Below are 15000 nucleotides of genomic sequence, written 5' to 3'. Positions count from 1 at the left end.
GTGTGTGTGTGTGTGTGTGTGTGTGTGTGTGTGTGTGTGCATGTAGAACTCTGCATCCTGGGAAATAAGATGTCGAATGGCTTGCACACACACATACCCACATGCATCACCACACACCTACTTGCACAATAACAAACACATCAACAAGCATTGGCAGCACATGGAACGTGTTGATTCTAACTTTAATCCATAGGAGTTCATTTCCTCTGGTGATAAAAGCACAACACTCGGCAGCAATATTCAGTGTCCAGACGACCTGCTCCAACAAATGGGCTTTTCATTCTTCATGTGATGGTTTCCTGAACAGGAGCAACAGTGACAGCACCAGCACTTTTCTGAAAAGTTCTGAGATTTTCAACACAAAGCACTTTGAGGGCCACACAAAAAAGGCGGAGCGCTCATTGAACAATTGAAAAAAGACACTGACTGGAAACAGGCCCTAAAACTGTGATTCCCAAAGTTTTTACAGTCCTGTACCCCTTCAGACTTTCAACCTCCAGCTGCGTACCCCCACCTCTGCACTTGCTTTTTGCGTACGCCCTTTATTATTTCACATACCCCGGCTTGGGAACTAATGGACTAAGTGATGTAGGGCTGCACCTAACGTGTCTGACACCGAGGAAATCAACTTTTTTTTACCTTTTTTTACCTGTATTTTTTATATAAACTTTTTTTCTACCTGATGGAGGTACTGTTGCAGTTGGAACTGATCAGCAAGCAGTAGCAGGAAGTTCCTTCTCTAAGAAGCTGGATGCACCCTTAGCTTAATGCTGCCTGGTGAGCCGCTGCATACTGTAGTTTTGGGTGCTGCAGAGTTCTGCCTTGCTTTGTTCCACTGATTTCACGATGATTGCCTGTACAATGTGCTAAAGCTGCAGCTGTGCTGATCGGGCTTTTGTCTTGCCTTTTCAGAAGCATGGCTGGCATGAAATGGGATTTGTGGGCAGGGAGATGGGGCTGGTCACGAGGAGGGCAGCCGGTGGACCAGACGATGATGAGGCTGCCATCTTCGCCACATGGGAACCCTGTGGAGATGCAGTTTAGATTAACTTTCCACTTAGTGAACAATGTGTCACTTACAATATGGTCGTGTCTTAGGCTCCAGAAATCGGTTTGACAGCTGCACCTCTTGAGACGTGTTTTTCCCAATCAGGATTGGTGGATGTGCATTTACTTTGCCCATCAAACGATTCCCCTGGTCAGCATAAGTGTGACCCTTACCTTTGATCAGAAACCTGGTATTGATTTTAAATGGCCATCTGACAGTCTAACCTTGACCTGTAAGACTGACTGCAGTCGCACCATAACCCTTGACCTTTATCTATCCCTCCTTCTGTATCCGTTCTTCCCTCTCTTCTTCTTTCCTTTGAGTGAGAGATCACAGAGAAGCAGAGAGAACATTAAGCTTCCTCTATGAAGACCAATCAATACCTGATCTGATTAGGCCTGAGCACATACGTTTCACTACCAACCCTAAAAGCCAACAGATAAAGAGCCCCATTCCTAATGTTAGCCAATAGCTATCCATTTTAGAGCTTTCCGACCATTCTATCTTTAGTCATATTGAGTTAAGTTCATGAGCTGAGTGTTTTCCTTGCAGATTCATGCAGTTTTTCCAAGGATGCAAACTGGAATGAGCAGCTAAGCCGTGGTTGCACTGGTGCAGCCCAGGGTTTCCCTGCATCAGCAGCTTGGAAGGATGGAGGAGGAGGAGGGGGAGAGATGAGGGGATGTGGAGGCAGAAGAGGGGAGTAGGGAAGCTTCGAACTGGAGGTATCAGAAATGTGCAGCTATATTGATGCCAGTGTAAGCACATTTCTATTGAAATCAATAGAGCTGCTCTCAAGCTCATTTCAGCTTCTAATAAGAGAATGGTACCTGGCTCACTAATGGAGCAGTCATAAATAACACTCACAGAAGGGGCTGAAAAAAAGGAAATAATATTATTATTATTGAATTGTTTTATTTATTTGTATTTCTGTCACCCTTGTCGTCTTTAGCATATGTTGTTTTTTTTCTAAGCTGCAGAATTCTATTCTAAAACCAGCCAAATTAAAGGGTCGGATCACACAAATTACACACAAATATTTTTTTTCTCAGCTGGGATCGGCTCCAGCACCCCCGCGACCCCGACCCCGGGATAAGCGGTTGAAGATGAATGAATGAATAACCTCTGGAGAAATCTTAACCTGTCTATCGCCATATGAATTTCGTTCCGCCTTGACTCCGCCTAGCCCCACTCAACGATCTGGGATTGCTTCATAGAAAAGGGATTTCAGGTGGTCGAGCCAATCGAGGAAGCAGGCATCAACGTCGATGCTGCTATTTCATCTGTGTTGTCTAATCTAGCGGGGGGGGGGGGGGGGGGTTCTTTAAAAGAACACCTGAGAACGGCTCTGAAGGCTTTTGTTGGTGGAAACGATGTTTTCACCCTTCTCCCGACCGGGTTGGCTTTTCCCTGCGTCGCTCTCATCAGCGTCACTGGTTGGTGTCGATTTGAGTGGTGGAAGTAGCACGTCAATATGCAAGGATTTTTGATAAGGCCCAGCCTCCTGAAATCACTTTCCTATGGAGCGATCCCAAATGGATGAGTGAAGCATGGCGGAACGAAATTCATCTGGCGAGAGTCAGGTTAGAGATATCTGGCCTTGCAAACAAGTTTGGTTTCATGTCTTTGAGATTTCTGCCTCCACGAAGGTTGTTTCTTACAACTGAGTTCCCATTTCATAAATGATGTTGGTTCATAAGCTCTGACATGAAAAAAAAATCATGTATCCAATCTCAGAAGTTAATTTCACACCAGATAATATGAAACTTTTGGCCTACTCTCTGCAAGCTGGTGTCTGTGCTCAATCAAAGATAGTTTGTTATTGTAAAGATATAGCACTCTGTAATACCAATCTATGACCACTAGTTGACTGTGTGTTTTTGTCGTTAAACAAGTACAACCGATTGGTGACCCTTAGAGAAATGATCTTGTGCACGTCAAATACAAGAGAGTCTCAAAGTTAAACTTTTATGCATATAATCTAGATATTTTATGCTTCTCAATGTAATATTTACACAATGGGATTTCCATTATTTGGAATAATAAAAAAGTAACAAGTGGGGTACATCTGTTATTTCAATGCGTTAGAAACACTCAATGAACATTATATACCTTCTGCTGCTCAACTCATTTTCATGTTACAGTTGTGAACTTAATGAGGCTGTGACTAAAATGTTTCCGGCTTCTCAGTTAATGAAAGGTGATCAAATTGTTTTTTTGTTTTTGTTTTTAAAGCTGAGTCTGAGGGATTTAGATTTTTTTAATTAGTTTAAATATTGGATACTAATGCCATTGAACCCGATCCTACTTTTTCTGGGAAGAGAGATTGTTTTAGAATTCTTAAATGCAATTTTTAAAAGTGAAATTGCCATGTCCTTTTTTGCTTCATGACAAAGCAGGATGAGATTGCTATATAAATTCTGTGAAAGTATCAAAATGGTCAATCCACAGAGAAATGCACGCAGCCCGTATTCAGAAACTGTGCCTTAAAACGGTTGTGATGTCACAAATATACTATACTGTATATACTGTAGGCAGAGAGTGCCTCTACAGTGCAGTTACAGTCATCCCATGGTTGCAATGATGTTGCAACAACGCAGAGAGCTGCAGATATAGAAGGCAGAGAAATGCTGACCAATCAGAGCAGACGAAGAGTTTTCACCGCAGAGTGCTTCATAGTTTAACTATATAATTTACATTAGTCGAGTACTATTTCTATGTTATCTTTATATCTCTGACAGATACTTCAAATGGCATGGCTTTTAGTAAACTGCATCATATAAATGGCTGCACTGCGTATGCAGCACATGCACTCATGTGTTCAGAAAACACACAGTGGACATTTAGTCTGTGTATGTAAACAGCTGTTGGAAATGCCACGGATAGCTGGCTTGCCGTGGGCCCTCTGCCATCGAAATGTCATGCTACACTGAGAAAAACAAAACAAAAAAAGCTGCGATACCTCATCCAGAGCCACACACCCTGCCAGCCTTTGCTTACTACATCCACACTCCTGACTGGCTATATGATAATGCCACACTGAGCTACAGACACATTCATCACGCCTGTTGTCATCAGAAACAGGCCTCATTGTACCGAGCCTGTGATTTATGATTAATATTCACAAGGGGTGTGGCGGATCATCAAGACCCTCCGATCCATTGATTTTATAGATCAAGAAAATAAAAAGGGGGGATGTAATGGGGGGGGGGGGGTTCAAGATCCCTGTATTCCCCGTTGCTGTAAACTGTCTCTGGAATTTTTTTCTGGGGCTTCATTAGTAAGCGTCTTTTCAATATTTATGGCCGTGTTAATAAAACATCAATACGAGAGGCCTTTTTGGAAACCTGCAGGCTGTTGGCTGCTGCAGTCTCTGGCTTGCACTGATTTTTGGATGATTAAGAGAGGTACAGGTGAGTGTTATGCAGAGTGTGAGAAGTGACAGAGTGGGCTCACTTGGGTGGATCACGAAAAAACAGGCAGTGGCTAGTTTTTGGACGCACACTGCATCATTTTTCAAGTTCATATCTAGAGAAGGTGGAGATAATATGTTCTGCTCTGAGTTATAGTGATTGCTGTGTTGATTGTGGAGGGGTGTGTTTTGTTTTTGTTTGTGTGTGTGTGCATGCGTGTGTGTGTGCGTGTGTGCTTGCGTGCGTGCGTGCCTGTGTGTCTTTTTGGTTGCTGACTTGCGTTGGGGTTGTGTTGGCCTCATGTTTTATTTATTCGAGGTGAAGAGCAGGCCTCTAGAGCTGGGGTGAACACTCAGGGTCAGCACAATCTTTCTCCCTATTCATTCGACTTACGGCTGCAGTTAATGCTTGAATTCATGATTAATTGATCTATCAGCTAGTTTTATTAATCAATCAATCATCTATCTATAAAATGTCAAAACTAGTTCCCAGAGCCTGGGGTGATGTCTTAAACTGCTTGTCTTGTCCAACCAAAAGGCCAAAACCCAAAGATATTCAATTAATAATAATATAAAACAGAGAAAAGCACATATCATGGCCTTGCTCTAGGATTGTGGGGAAAAAAACGGGATAGTGGTTGCACAGTACTGGGCAGTGTCCATGTGTGAATGTGTCTTGAAAAAGACAGCATTTCTCTCAGTGAAGCAAATAAAATGATCAATCAATTATTGTACATTGTTGTGAATCAATTTTCTGTCAATTGATTACCTGATTAATTGACTAAACATTTCAGCATTAGTCACATACATGCTTCCCACATATGGATCCAAAGGCCTGGTGAAGTCTCTGCTTATGTTTGTGTTTACTACACATATCTAATCAATGTTGGCAGAATCAAGATAAAGATAACACTTAATCGTCGGTATAACATGATCAGATACAATTATCCAGAGAACAAATCAAGATACAGTCCCATATTTTCACATCTATACATTATGTCCACCAGTGACCTTTGCTCTGCTTTCAAATTATCTATACAAAAAGCACCTACATGGTGAAAATACTGTATATGGCAATGAAGAGGGATCAAACTCGGTACTCAGTTGACTTTCTCTGGCCTGAATATGTTCTCCCATCATTCTCCTTCATCCTCCCTCCTCTTTTTCCCTTTATTCTTCCCCTTTTTTACTCTCATTCCCCCCTAGATGTTTTTTTATTCATTCCCCTCCATCTCTGTTCTCATAGCCTCCCCTAACCAGTACTTTCCCCATCTTCCCATTTTACTACTCTCTTTCCTATCCTTCTCCGTTGCTCTGCCCTCCCACTTTGGGGTATTCCCACCGCTGCTCCCCTCTCTGTTCCCCCTCCTCTCCTCCAGTATGAATTGCTCTCTTTATCCTGTCAGGGTTAGGCTCCTGCTCACCCTCCCTCAACTCCACATGTCAATCCTACCACCTCTCATCCTCCTTCCTCACTCAGCCTGGAATGGAGCTGCTTCTCCTCTCCGGGGAGACAAGGAAGGGGGAGAGGGTTTGGGGAGCCGGGGCCAGGGATGGGCCCTGCCTGCCTGCCTGGGACACAGCTGTGAGGAACAGAGCAGTCTCCCTCTCCGTCTTTCTCTACACATCTGGTGTGTGGGGGGACTGGGCCATGTTGTGCTGTGTTGTTTTGTCCTTGGCTCAGCATGGTTGCCAGATTTTGGCCTGGCTATGGTGGAGTAGGTTTGAATTTGAGATGCGGATGGCCCACTGCTGTACCCACATGGATGAGCCGGGCTCCTTTGGTGTAGTAAATGATGGTTATTAAGCCGATGGAGTAATTATTAGCTGCAGTATTAGCGTGGGCCCAGTGCATTTTTTGGGCTGTTTCCCTCCGTAGTGTTCCTCAATGGCTGGCTCGGCAGTAGCAGGTGGAGTGTCGCACTTCTTGCATTATGTAACTCCACCCCAATTTAGATCTGACTTCAAATAAATGAAAATCAAGCTGCTGGTTGGCTCCTTTCCCCGCGGATATAAATAGCATTTTCAAATCTTATCTAGAAACAGTGTTGTAGAGGGGAGAGGCTTTGAAATGCAGCCCGACGATTAGGATCCCATTGTTCCGCTCCACACCCCCTCCATTCTCCCGGCTGCTTACAGTAAGCCTGAGGATCTGTGTGTATGAGTGTGTATCCCTGCACATGTGTATGCATTCATCTGCATCACAGTGTGGTTGAGATAGTTGCTAATGGTAAGATAGCATGTGCATGTGCGTGGTGTCATGAGTTTGAGAGTTTGTGTGTGTGTGTGTGTGTGTGTGTTTGTGTGTGTGTGTGTGTGTGCGTGTGCGTGTGCGTGTGCGTGTGCGTGTGCGTGTGCGTGTGCGTGTGCGTGTGTGTGTGTGTGTGTTGCTGCTGGGTGTGTCTTTGATGATGGATGCTGTGCTTCTGCTGCTTACCCCACTGCTCCTCTCAGAATTAACAAGGTTGCTAAGATACAGTGGGCTTATATTAGATTAGGTTATCTGCTGTTATTACTGTTACTATATTTTACCCAGCACCGTGAAGCCTTTATTAATTTGGAAATTTACCCTGCCATGGAATGAAGATGCTGGTATTTGTGCACCACTGCTCCTCTCCTCTTCTGGCTAGGAGGGGGCTGTAGTACTGAAAGCCCCCTAGTCAGATGTCTACCCCACCCCATTACAATCTGGAGGCGGGTCCATACCTCTATTCATCATTAAACCCACTTAATCCGAGGCCTGGGGCCCAGTGTTTCCATTTGACACAGAACAAGCCAATAAAATAGGAGACAGGAGGCAGTGATATCACTTTGGTTGAGGCTTATTGGTGTGCAGAGGTGTTGTCCCTCCCACCAGCAGATGTCAGCCCAATCCAGTGTTTGACCTCCATAGTAGCTTCTCCAGGGCTGCAGGGCCATTGGCACTGCTGCTAGCAGATAAAATACAGTAAAACAATAGAGCTGCCAAGTGGGCTGTTCAGGCGAAGAAGGTAATTCCTTACATGTGCACATTTTCCCGCATTTTCCCGCACATGGCAAAGCATGGTTAAACGTATAAATTAATAGTTGTATCCAAAACAAGACAGGATTTCTGTATTTTTCTTTTTAGATCAGCAGGGTAGTGCCATAATGATGGATAAGCACTGTCATAATTGGGCTGGAAGCACTTTGGCACAAGCAACTTTAGGTTCTCTCTTGCACTGTGATTTGTAGCCTGTGTTGTTTAAAATTGCTGATCCATGACAAGGTGTCCAAGGCTGTGTGTGTGTGTGTGTGTGTGTGTGTGTGTGTGTGTGTGTGTGTGTGTGTGTGTGTGTGTGTGTGTGTGTGTGTGTGTGTGTGTGTGTGTGTGTGTGTGTGTGTGTGTGTGTGTGTGTGTGTGTGTGTGTGAAGTTCTTCTATAAGGGAAAACCCCATTAGTGTGGGATTCCAGGGAGATAATGAGTGGTGACTGCTTTATGTCCTGGAAATGATTGAGTGGAACATAGTGGCAGTTTATGATCCTCTCTGCTGGCTAACAGACTGACAGCACTTGGCCTTCTAGCTAGCTAAGCTACTGTATTGCAGATGGAGGAAGCATCTAGCCTGCTAGCTAACTTAGAGTATCTGTATCAGAAAAAGATACCTAGCCTGTATGCTAGCTGCACTTTGACAGACAGATAGCTGATACAAGAGGGTATTTTTTAATACTAATAATCATTTTTAAATCATTTATTTAGCTTAAAGTTGTAGTCCGTAAGCTTTCCATCTATTTAATTGCCTTTTAAGTTAATATCTATCAAATAGTGAGTTAAAACAATGGTGATTGATCATATGACGCACTAATAAAAGCACTTCTACTACCTTTTTTGCCAAGTATTCCAATATCTGTGTCTGTGGCGACATTCCCTCCCTAGATATAAATAAGCAGCCATGTTAGTGACGCTGCTGACAGCAGTTGGTCTGTCGGCCCAGATTGTCACCAACGGTTATGATGCGTTCACTTGTATTACGAAATCGGATACTCCAAATTCTGAGTCAGGTTTGTAGTAAGGGTAAAAGTATAAGAGGAATATGTGTGTGTGTAGAGGTTTACAAAAGATATATAAAAAATACAATCATCACCACACATAGTGACCATGAACGTGACAAGATGGAGGCTCTGAAAGAACCATAGACTGATCTCTCAACTTGATCCAATCATACTCATGTGGTTACCACCACAGAGGCCGCTAGAAACAACGTATCTCAAACCTTATGGAGTACAACTTTAAGATGTAGGATATTAAAAACACTCTAATCTCTAAAAATAAAATTCGAACTCACCGAATTTGGAGAAACATGGTTTTCACTTGACAAATGTAGTTAAGTATTATTTGCCTCTGAGATGTAGTGGAATAGGAGTACTGTATAAAGTTACATAAAATGTAAATAACCAAGTACACAATTGAAATAGGATTCTTGTACATTACTTAAGTACACTGTTTGAGTAAATGTACAGTTTATTTCCACAACTTCATTTTTTTTATTTTGTCCGATTTTATCTCTGTAAAATGACAGTTAATGTGCAGAATACTTAGATATTTGTATTAAGGACAACAGTTGGCTCTGTGGTTCTGTTGTGTGGACATCATTGGTTTTACATTGTATTACTATAAGAAGAACCAGAAAGACAAAATACTTCTGCTATATATACTTTCCCATGCCAGTTTCCCCTCCCTCTTTTCTTCCCCTTTAAGCAATAATTCCTCCCGTGTTTTTCCATTCATTCTCACTCTATTGACATTTTTCCTCCCTGATCAGTACTCTTTGGTCTCTTGATGTCTTCCCCAGTGTCCCGATCTCTCCTGCTCTGCTATGGCTAAGCCATTAACCCTTTAAGAGCGAGCATAAGTGTTTGTGTTTGTGTGCACTACTAGATCCCATGTGTGAGTGTGCGTTGCCCTGTTTAATGCTTCTGAAGCACAGGTCTCCTCCTCTCCTCCCACTGCTGTAGCCTGGGGACATTCAGGCTTCTGCACTCATACATACTCACAGGTGGAGGCAAATATGAGATGATCGGAGTCGATACAGGAATAGGCACCAGAAAATAGACATCAAATTGAAAATGTATTTCAATTACAGAGATGCCCATATGGATAAATTCAGTGTGGTTTAAGATATCAAGCACGTAAAGTCAGTCTTCGAAATCTGTACTTAATAGAAAATGCTCTTACGTTTTTGTTCTTAATTATACTGTTATTAATTATGTTTTCTTTATTTGACTTTCAAAGTTATAATTGTAATTTTAGGATTTATATCTGTTTTTTTGGTGTTGGTGGGGGGGGCAAGATTATTAATGATAACATGTTCATTCTTGACCTTGGAAACTCACATTGTTGTTATTATTATGTAGTACACACAAAAGCTGATTAACAAATGCTTAACTTAAAAGACAGATAATAACAGAAATAAACTCCCCAGAAACAAAATAAGGAAAAGTGAGTATTGAAGTAAAAGTGTGTAGTTTTGAGTGCAGTCTTTGGTTTCACTCAATATCAGGAAGGCCATGTTTGAAAATTGATTGCACTAGCTTGAATTGAAATTGCATTTCCAAGATATGAGTTTCTACGTGTCTTTAAATATTTGACCGCAGAATAGTGGGATGATGTATCAGTCGTCTAGAACCAGCCTCAGCCAGACAATTGTCTGTCTGGCCTTAGCTGTCTGTCTTCTAGTGGTTGGCAGACTGAGTAGAAGAATTGACCTTTAGCTTTCTGTGTACTATCTGTACCATGGAGAATAGCTCCCTCTGGGGTGGGACGGGGCACTTGATTGTGTCTTCACTTTGGCTGTGACCGAGGACTAGAGTGTCTGCACCAGGATCAGGCTGGATTCTTAGCTATTCGCAGGGTTGGAAGCAAAGCTAAGTGGACATCTATTATGAGGATTAAATCCCTGTTTTCTCCTACATAATGTGTCTTAGAACAGACACCAGGGGTATTTTAAAGGGGTGGTCTAAGGAGGCATGGGCCACCCAAGAGATCTGATTGGCCACCCCAGGAACCACACCAGGTTCAGTTTTATAGAAAGACTATCAAAGGAATCCATTGTCTGTTGGGAAGGGAGCAAAATAATACTTTGGCTAAAAGTTTGGCTAAATTGTGGCCATTTTTAAAGGGGTCCCTTGGCCACTGACCTCAAGATATCTGAATGAAAATGGGTTCTAGAGTCTTCCCTTTACAGACATGTCGGGTTTAAGATAATTAAATCTGGTTTGGGGGGCAAAAATCAGTACAAATGTGTTAGTTTTGCCTATTCTAAAATTGGAATATTTCTGCATCCTGGGGTCCCTGAACAGTGTTGGATTTGCTTAAATTGGGTCTGACAGGAACGCTTCTTGTAGATTCAATGAGCCCAACTTTATCCATGTGGGAGGATTTTAGTCCCCCTAGTAGCCATTTCATTGTAGTGAGACCATTTCTTGACTCACTGTATAAAATTACCTGTTGTGACCTCTGGGATGATAACAGCCTCAGGAAACTTCAATCACTAACCAGAGACCTCGCACAGTCGGATGATGTGTGGCTTTCCTGGATATATTGACAAACGGGTGTTTCTGCAGTATCCAGAACAGAAGTGCAAATTGTTGAAATATTATTCAAAAATCTCCAAATGTCAAAAGTTTTGGGAACCAAATCAAATCATGGATTTTTTCTGACAAAAATGTATCAATGGTGCGTCTCTAAGGTTTATATATATATTAATTATATATACTGTATATATACCGTATATAGTAGAGACAGTGTGTGTGTGTGTGTGTGTGTGTGTGTGTGTGAGAGTGTGTGTGTGTGTGTGTGTGTGTGTGTGTGTGTGTGTGTGTGTGTGTGTGTGTGTGTGTGTGTGTGTGTGTGTGTGTGTGTGTGTGTGTGTGTGTGTGTGTGTGTGTGTGTGTGTGTGTGTGTGTGTGTGTGTGTGTGCCTTTGATGATGGATGCTTGTTGGCACACTCCATGACACCCCTGCTTAAGTCAGTGCCCCACTTGGGCCACCCCGGTCAAAAAAAGTCTGGAAACGCCATTGACGGACACCAGAGTAGATGCGGTACACAGCGAAAGCTAAGCTTCAGATTTACCTGGAGAAAGGTGTACGGGCGGGGCTCAGGAGATGGGAGGGAGAGAGCGTCACAAATCTTGCGCACCTTTTCCCCCTCCCCTCTCACTCCTCGATCCTCCCTCCCTCTTCCCCCTTCTCTTCTCCTGTCTCCAGCTCTCGCACGGGATCACATTAATATTCCTTTGAAGCCTGTTTCAACTGCAGCCAGATCTTCCTCTCTTCCACTCTCACTCCTTCTCTCCCTTTTTTGTTTCCCCCCTTTTCTCCCTCCAGCTCTTTGATTCTACTCCCTGCTATTGTTTTGTAGAAGGGATCGCTTTCCCACCATTTCTATTAACCGGTGCAGCAGGGAGGGGCAGTTTTATTACCTTCACTCAGGAGTTCCCCTTGTTGCATACATGCACACGCACGCACGCACGCACGCACACACACACACACACACACACATACACACACACACACACACATATAGAGGGGTGGTGGGTACCGATGCCTTTGACAGAGCGTGTTGATTGGTTCAGAATGGTTGCTGCCTCTTGTAGGAGAGTGGAACGGCTATTTTTAGATCAAGGGGTAGCTGGGAGAGAAAGACTGAGGAGTGCTCCGTGTGTGTGTGTGTGTGTGTGTGTGTGTGTGTGTGTGTGTGTGTGTGTGTGTGTGTGTGTGTGTGTGTGTGTGTGTGTGTGTGTGTGTGTGTGTAAGGAATACTGCAGTCTTGAAGGAAGTTCCCTCTTCACACACATATACACACAAACACACACTCACACATGCACTTATGCAGCAGTGCCCCTCTAAAGCCAGGGTGGTGTGTATTCCATGTGCTTGCTCCCGGTTTTCTCTCCTCTCTCAACCTTTTTTTCAAGCTACATCTCGCCTCCTCCTCCTCCCCTCCCGCAGTCTTTCTGTCTCTCTTGTTTCTCCCTCTCTTTCTCTCTCTTTCTGAGCTGAGCTGCCTCTGTGTGCAAATGTCAGCACTCTCCCATTTATTTGCCAGAGCCCAGAGCAACGTCCTGCACCCTCTGTTTACCTCTGTCTCCACAGCGCTGCCCTATCGTCACTGCCCCCCCCTTTAAAAAATCCTTCCATCCTTTTCATCCTCTGTTCTCCACCTCAGTCTCCCATTTTCCTCACCCACCATTGCTCACACTCATCCCTCCATCCTCCGGCTCTGATGCATTCCTCTTCCCTCACATCCCCCCTTTGCCATCCCACTTCCATTTTTTTACACCATTCTTGCTTCACCCATCCACTCACTCTATCCCTCCGCCGCCCCTCTCGTTCATGGATCATGGCACTTCATTGGAGTAACATCATGACATTTCCAGTCTTATCTACAACTAGCGCATCAAGTTTTTGGATCAAATCCACTGCACTACACCCCCCCCTCCCCTTTCCGGTGATTAGTTTTACATCTATTTTAAGACACAAGCTTGTCCGTTCACGTTTGGCCCCCATCAGATCACAAAACACCTTGTCCTTCTCTTCATCCTCCTCGTCTGTCTCTTTGTGGCTCTCTTTTTTTTCTAGTTTCCTGTCCCCGTGTCTTCGTCTTTCTCCCTGTCTCACTCTATTCGTCAGTCTATCCGTCTGTGATCACCATGATGACTCATGTGGCTCGCACCTGCTCTGCAGTCGTGGGGCTGCCGGGGTTTTATAGAGAGAGGTTGAAGGTGATGTCAGTGTTTGATTTATTCACATAGTGGCCATAATTGATATGCAACATACTTTTGGAGGAAAACATGATGCAGAAGACAATGTAGTAGTTACACCAGACATCATTTTTATATGCAGTTACTGCCTTGGTACAGTCGAATCTGACAAGCAACAAATGAGAGTATCCTATCCTCCCTAATGTGGACACAATGGACGGGTCAAGTATATCCAGGATGCAGGGTTTTATTTCAAAGAAGTGAAAATATGGATCAAAATGTAGGAATGAATACAGAAACAGTCATAGGTGTGGTTGGATCATCTTGGATGTTGTTCATAGTGTTCATCATTTGATCAAAGAAAGATAGTTTTTGTGTGTTTTCTTCATCTGAAGATCTGTCTCCCTCTTTTAGTAATCACACATGGCCAACCATGACACAGTTTAGAACATTATAGTAACTCTTGGTCTTGCAAAGTGAGAAAGTGAGCTGGCATTTGAGTAAAGGATTTTTGGGAGTTACCATTTGGACAATGCCCATGATGTAATTATAGCTATTTGTGCTAAAGCCCTTTAATTTTAGATTGCTTATCATTTTCTTCTGCCTCTCTCTGTCTATCCAGTGAGTGACAGCTGTTTTCGGAACCTTGCAGAGGACCGCAGTGGCGTCAACCTCAAAGATCTCATCCATGATCCCTCCCTGTGAGTATTGGTCTTTTCATGATAATTCCACAGAGATGACGAAAGAAAACATCAAGCATCTCCTTCATGCACACAAATGTTTATTCCAGAGTTGAGTAATTGAACTAACCTTAAATATATGACACAAAACTACTAACAGACTCTCGGCGTGTTTGTTTGTGGGCGTGCTTTTGTGTGCAAGCTGTTTTCTCTCTGTGCAACTAAGAAACTAAAAATATCTCTTCAACACAATATGTCGGAGCTCGGTGTCGCCCTATGGAGAGAAATTCCCAGCATGCATGGCAACAACAAAAGAGCTGCAGCACTCTTCTGTTTAAGGATGACTCTCAGAAGTCATTATTTGCTCAAAGAAGCTAAAGAAGTTGAAATCAACACTTGTTTGCATTAAAAGAGATGTGATCCGTGACAAAAGAAGAAGAATTTACAGAAACAATAATCTTCACATCAACACAATTGAACTTTGTCTTGTGTATATCTAAACAAACTAAAATCCTGAAAAAAATAATCCCCTTGTACTGCATGCATTTAGACATTGTTTTTATGCCTTTTTCAGAAGTTTTAAAAGGTGCACTGTGCCAGGTTGTCTCTATGCTCATTTAGTTTATTTCTGATCTGATTTGTGCACTGGTGATAGCTATGGGGTTTTCACAGAAGTGTCAATGTGAATTATTTAAAGATTCCCTCCACTCAAATGTGTTTTTCACATGTTTATGTCCCTTAAAATGTCTTGAATATACTGACCTGGATCTGATCAAAGTTTGTCACCGGAGAGGTATTTCCACATTCCTCTACTGAAGGGGGAGATGTATGTGCACTCCCCTGAAATCTGAGATTTAAATGTACCCTGGGCAAGCTTTGGAACGTCACAAATTCGAAAGCCAGTCTAATATGCAAAAGCCAGAAAAAAAACCTTGAAGCACAGAGTCGACTGTCAGTACAGAAAAGGAAACCAACTGTCATAGTAGCTGTGTCAGCCATTGCCACTTTCAACGCTAACAAACAAAAAGATGGTAATTACACTTACACTGCAAAACATATTTCTCATTTGAGGAAATTTAAGGCTATATGTTTGTAGGCCATCCAGAGTTATGTGGGAAACCAATGTTAAGCAAAATAT

The 15000-nt window shown here is 42.9% G+C and overlaps 1 protein-coding gene across 6 annotated transcripts in view; it reads left to right on the top strand.

Moving 5' to 3' along the window:
- The window catches only part of gphnb (gephyrin b), a gene marked incomplete at its 5' end in the record, with an annotated part of 111825 nt that overhangs the window by 34007 nt on the left and 62818 nt on the right, over positions 1-15000 (top strand). For all 6 annotated transcript variants that reach the window (XM_083934294.1, XM_083934299.1, XM_083934297.1 and 3 more), the window contains one exon: positions 13805-13883. In XM_083934294.1, coding sequence (XP_083790420.1) covers positions 13805-13883 — 79 coding nt within the window. The remainder of the gene's footprint in view (positions 1-13804; positions 13884-15000) is intronic.

Source organism: Echiichthys vipera (assembly GCF_963691815.1).
Source record: "Echiichthys vipera genome assembly, chromosome: 19".
Classification (NCBI taxonomy): Eukaryota; Metazoa; Chordata; class Actinopteri; order Perciformes; family Trachinidae; genus Echiichthys; species Echiichthys vipera.
The sequence above is the reverse complement of the archived record's forward strand: the minus strand, read 5'-3'. Positions and strand labels throughout refer to the sequence as shown.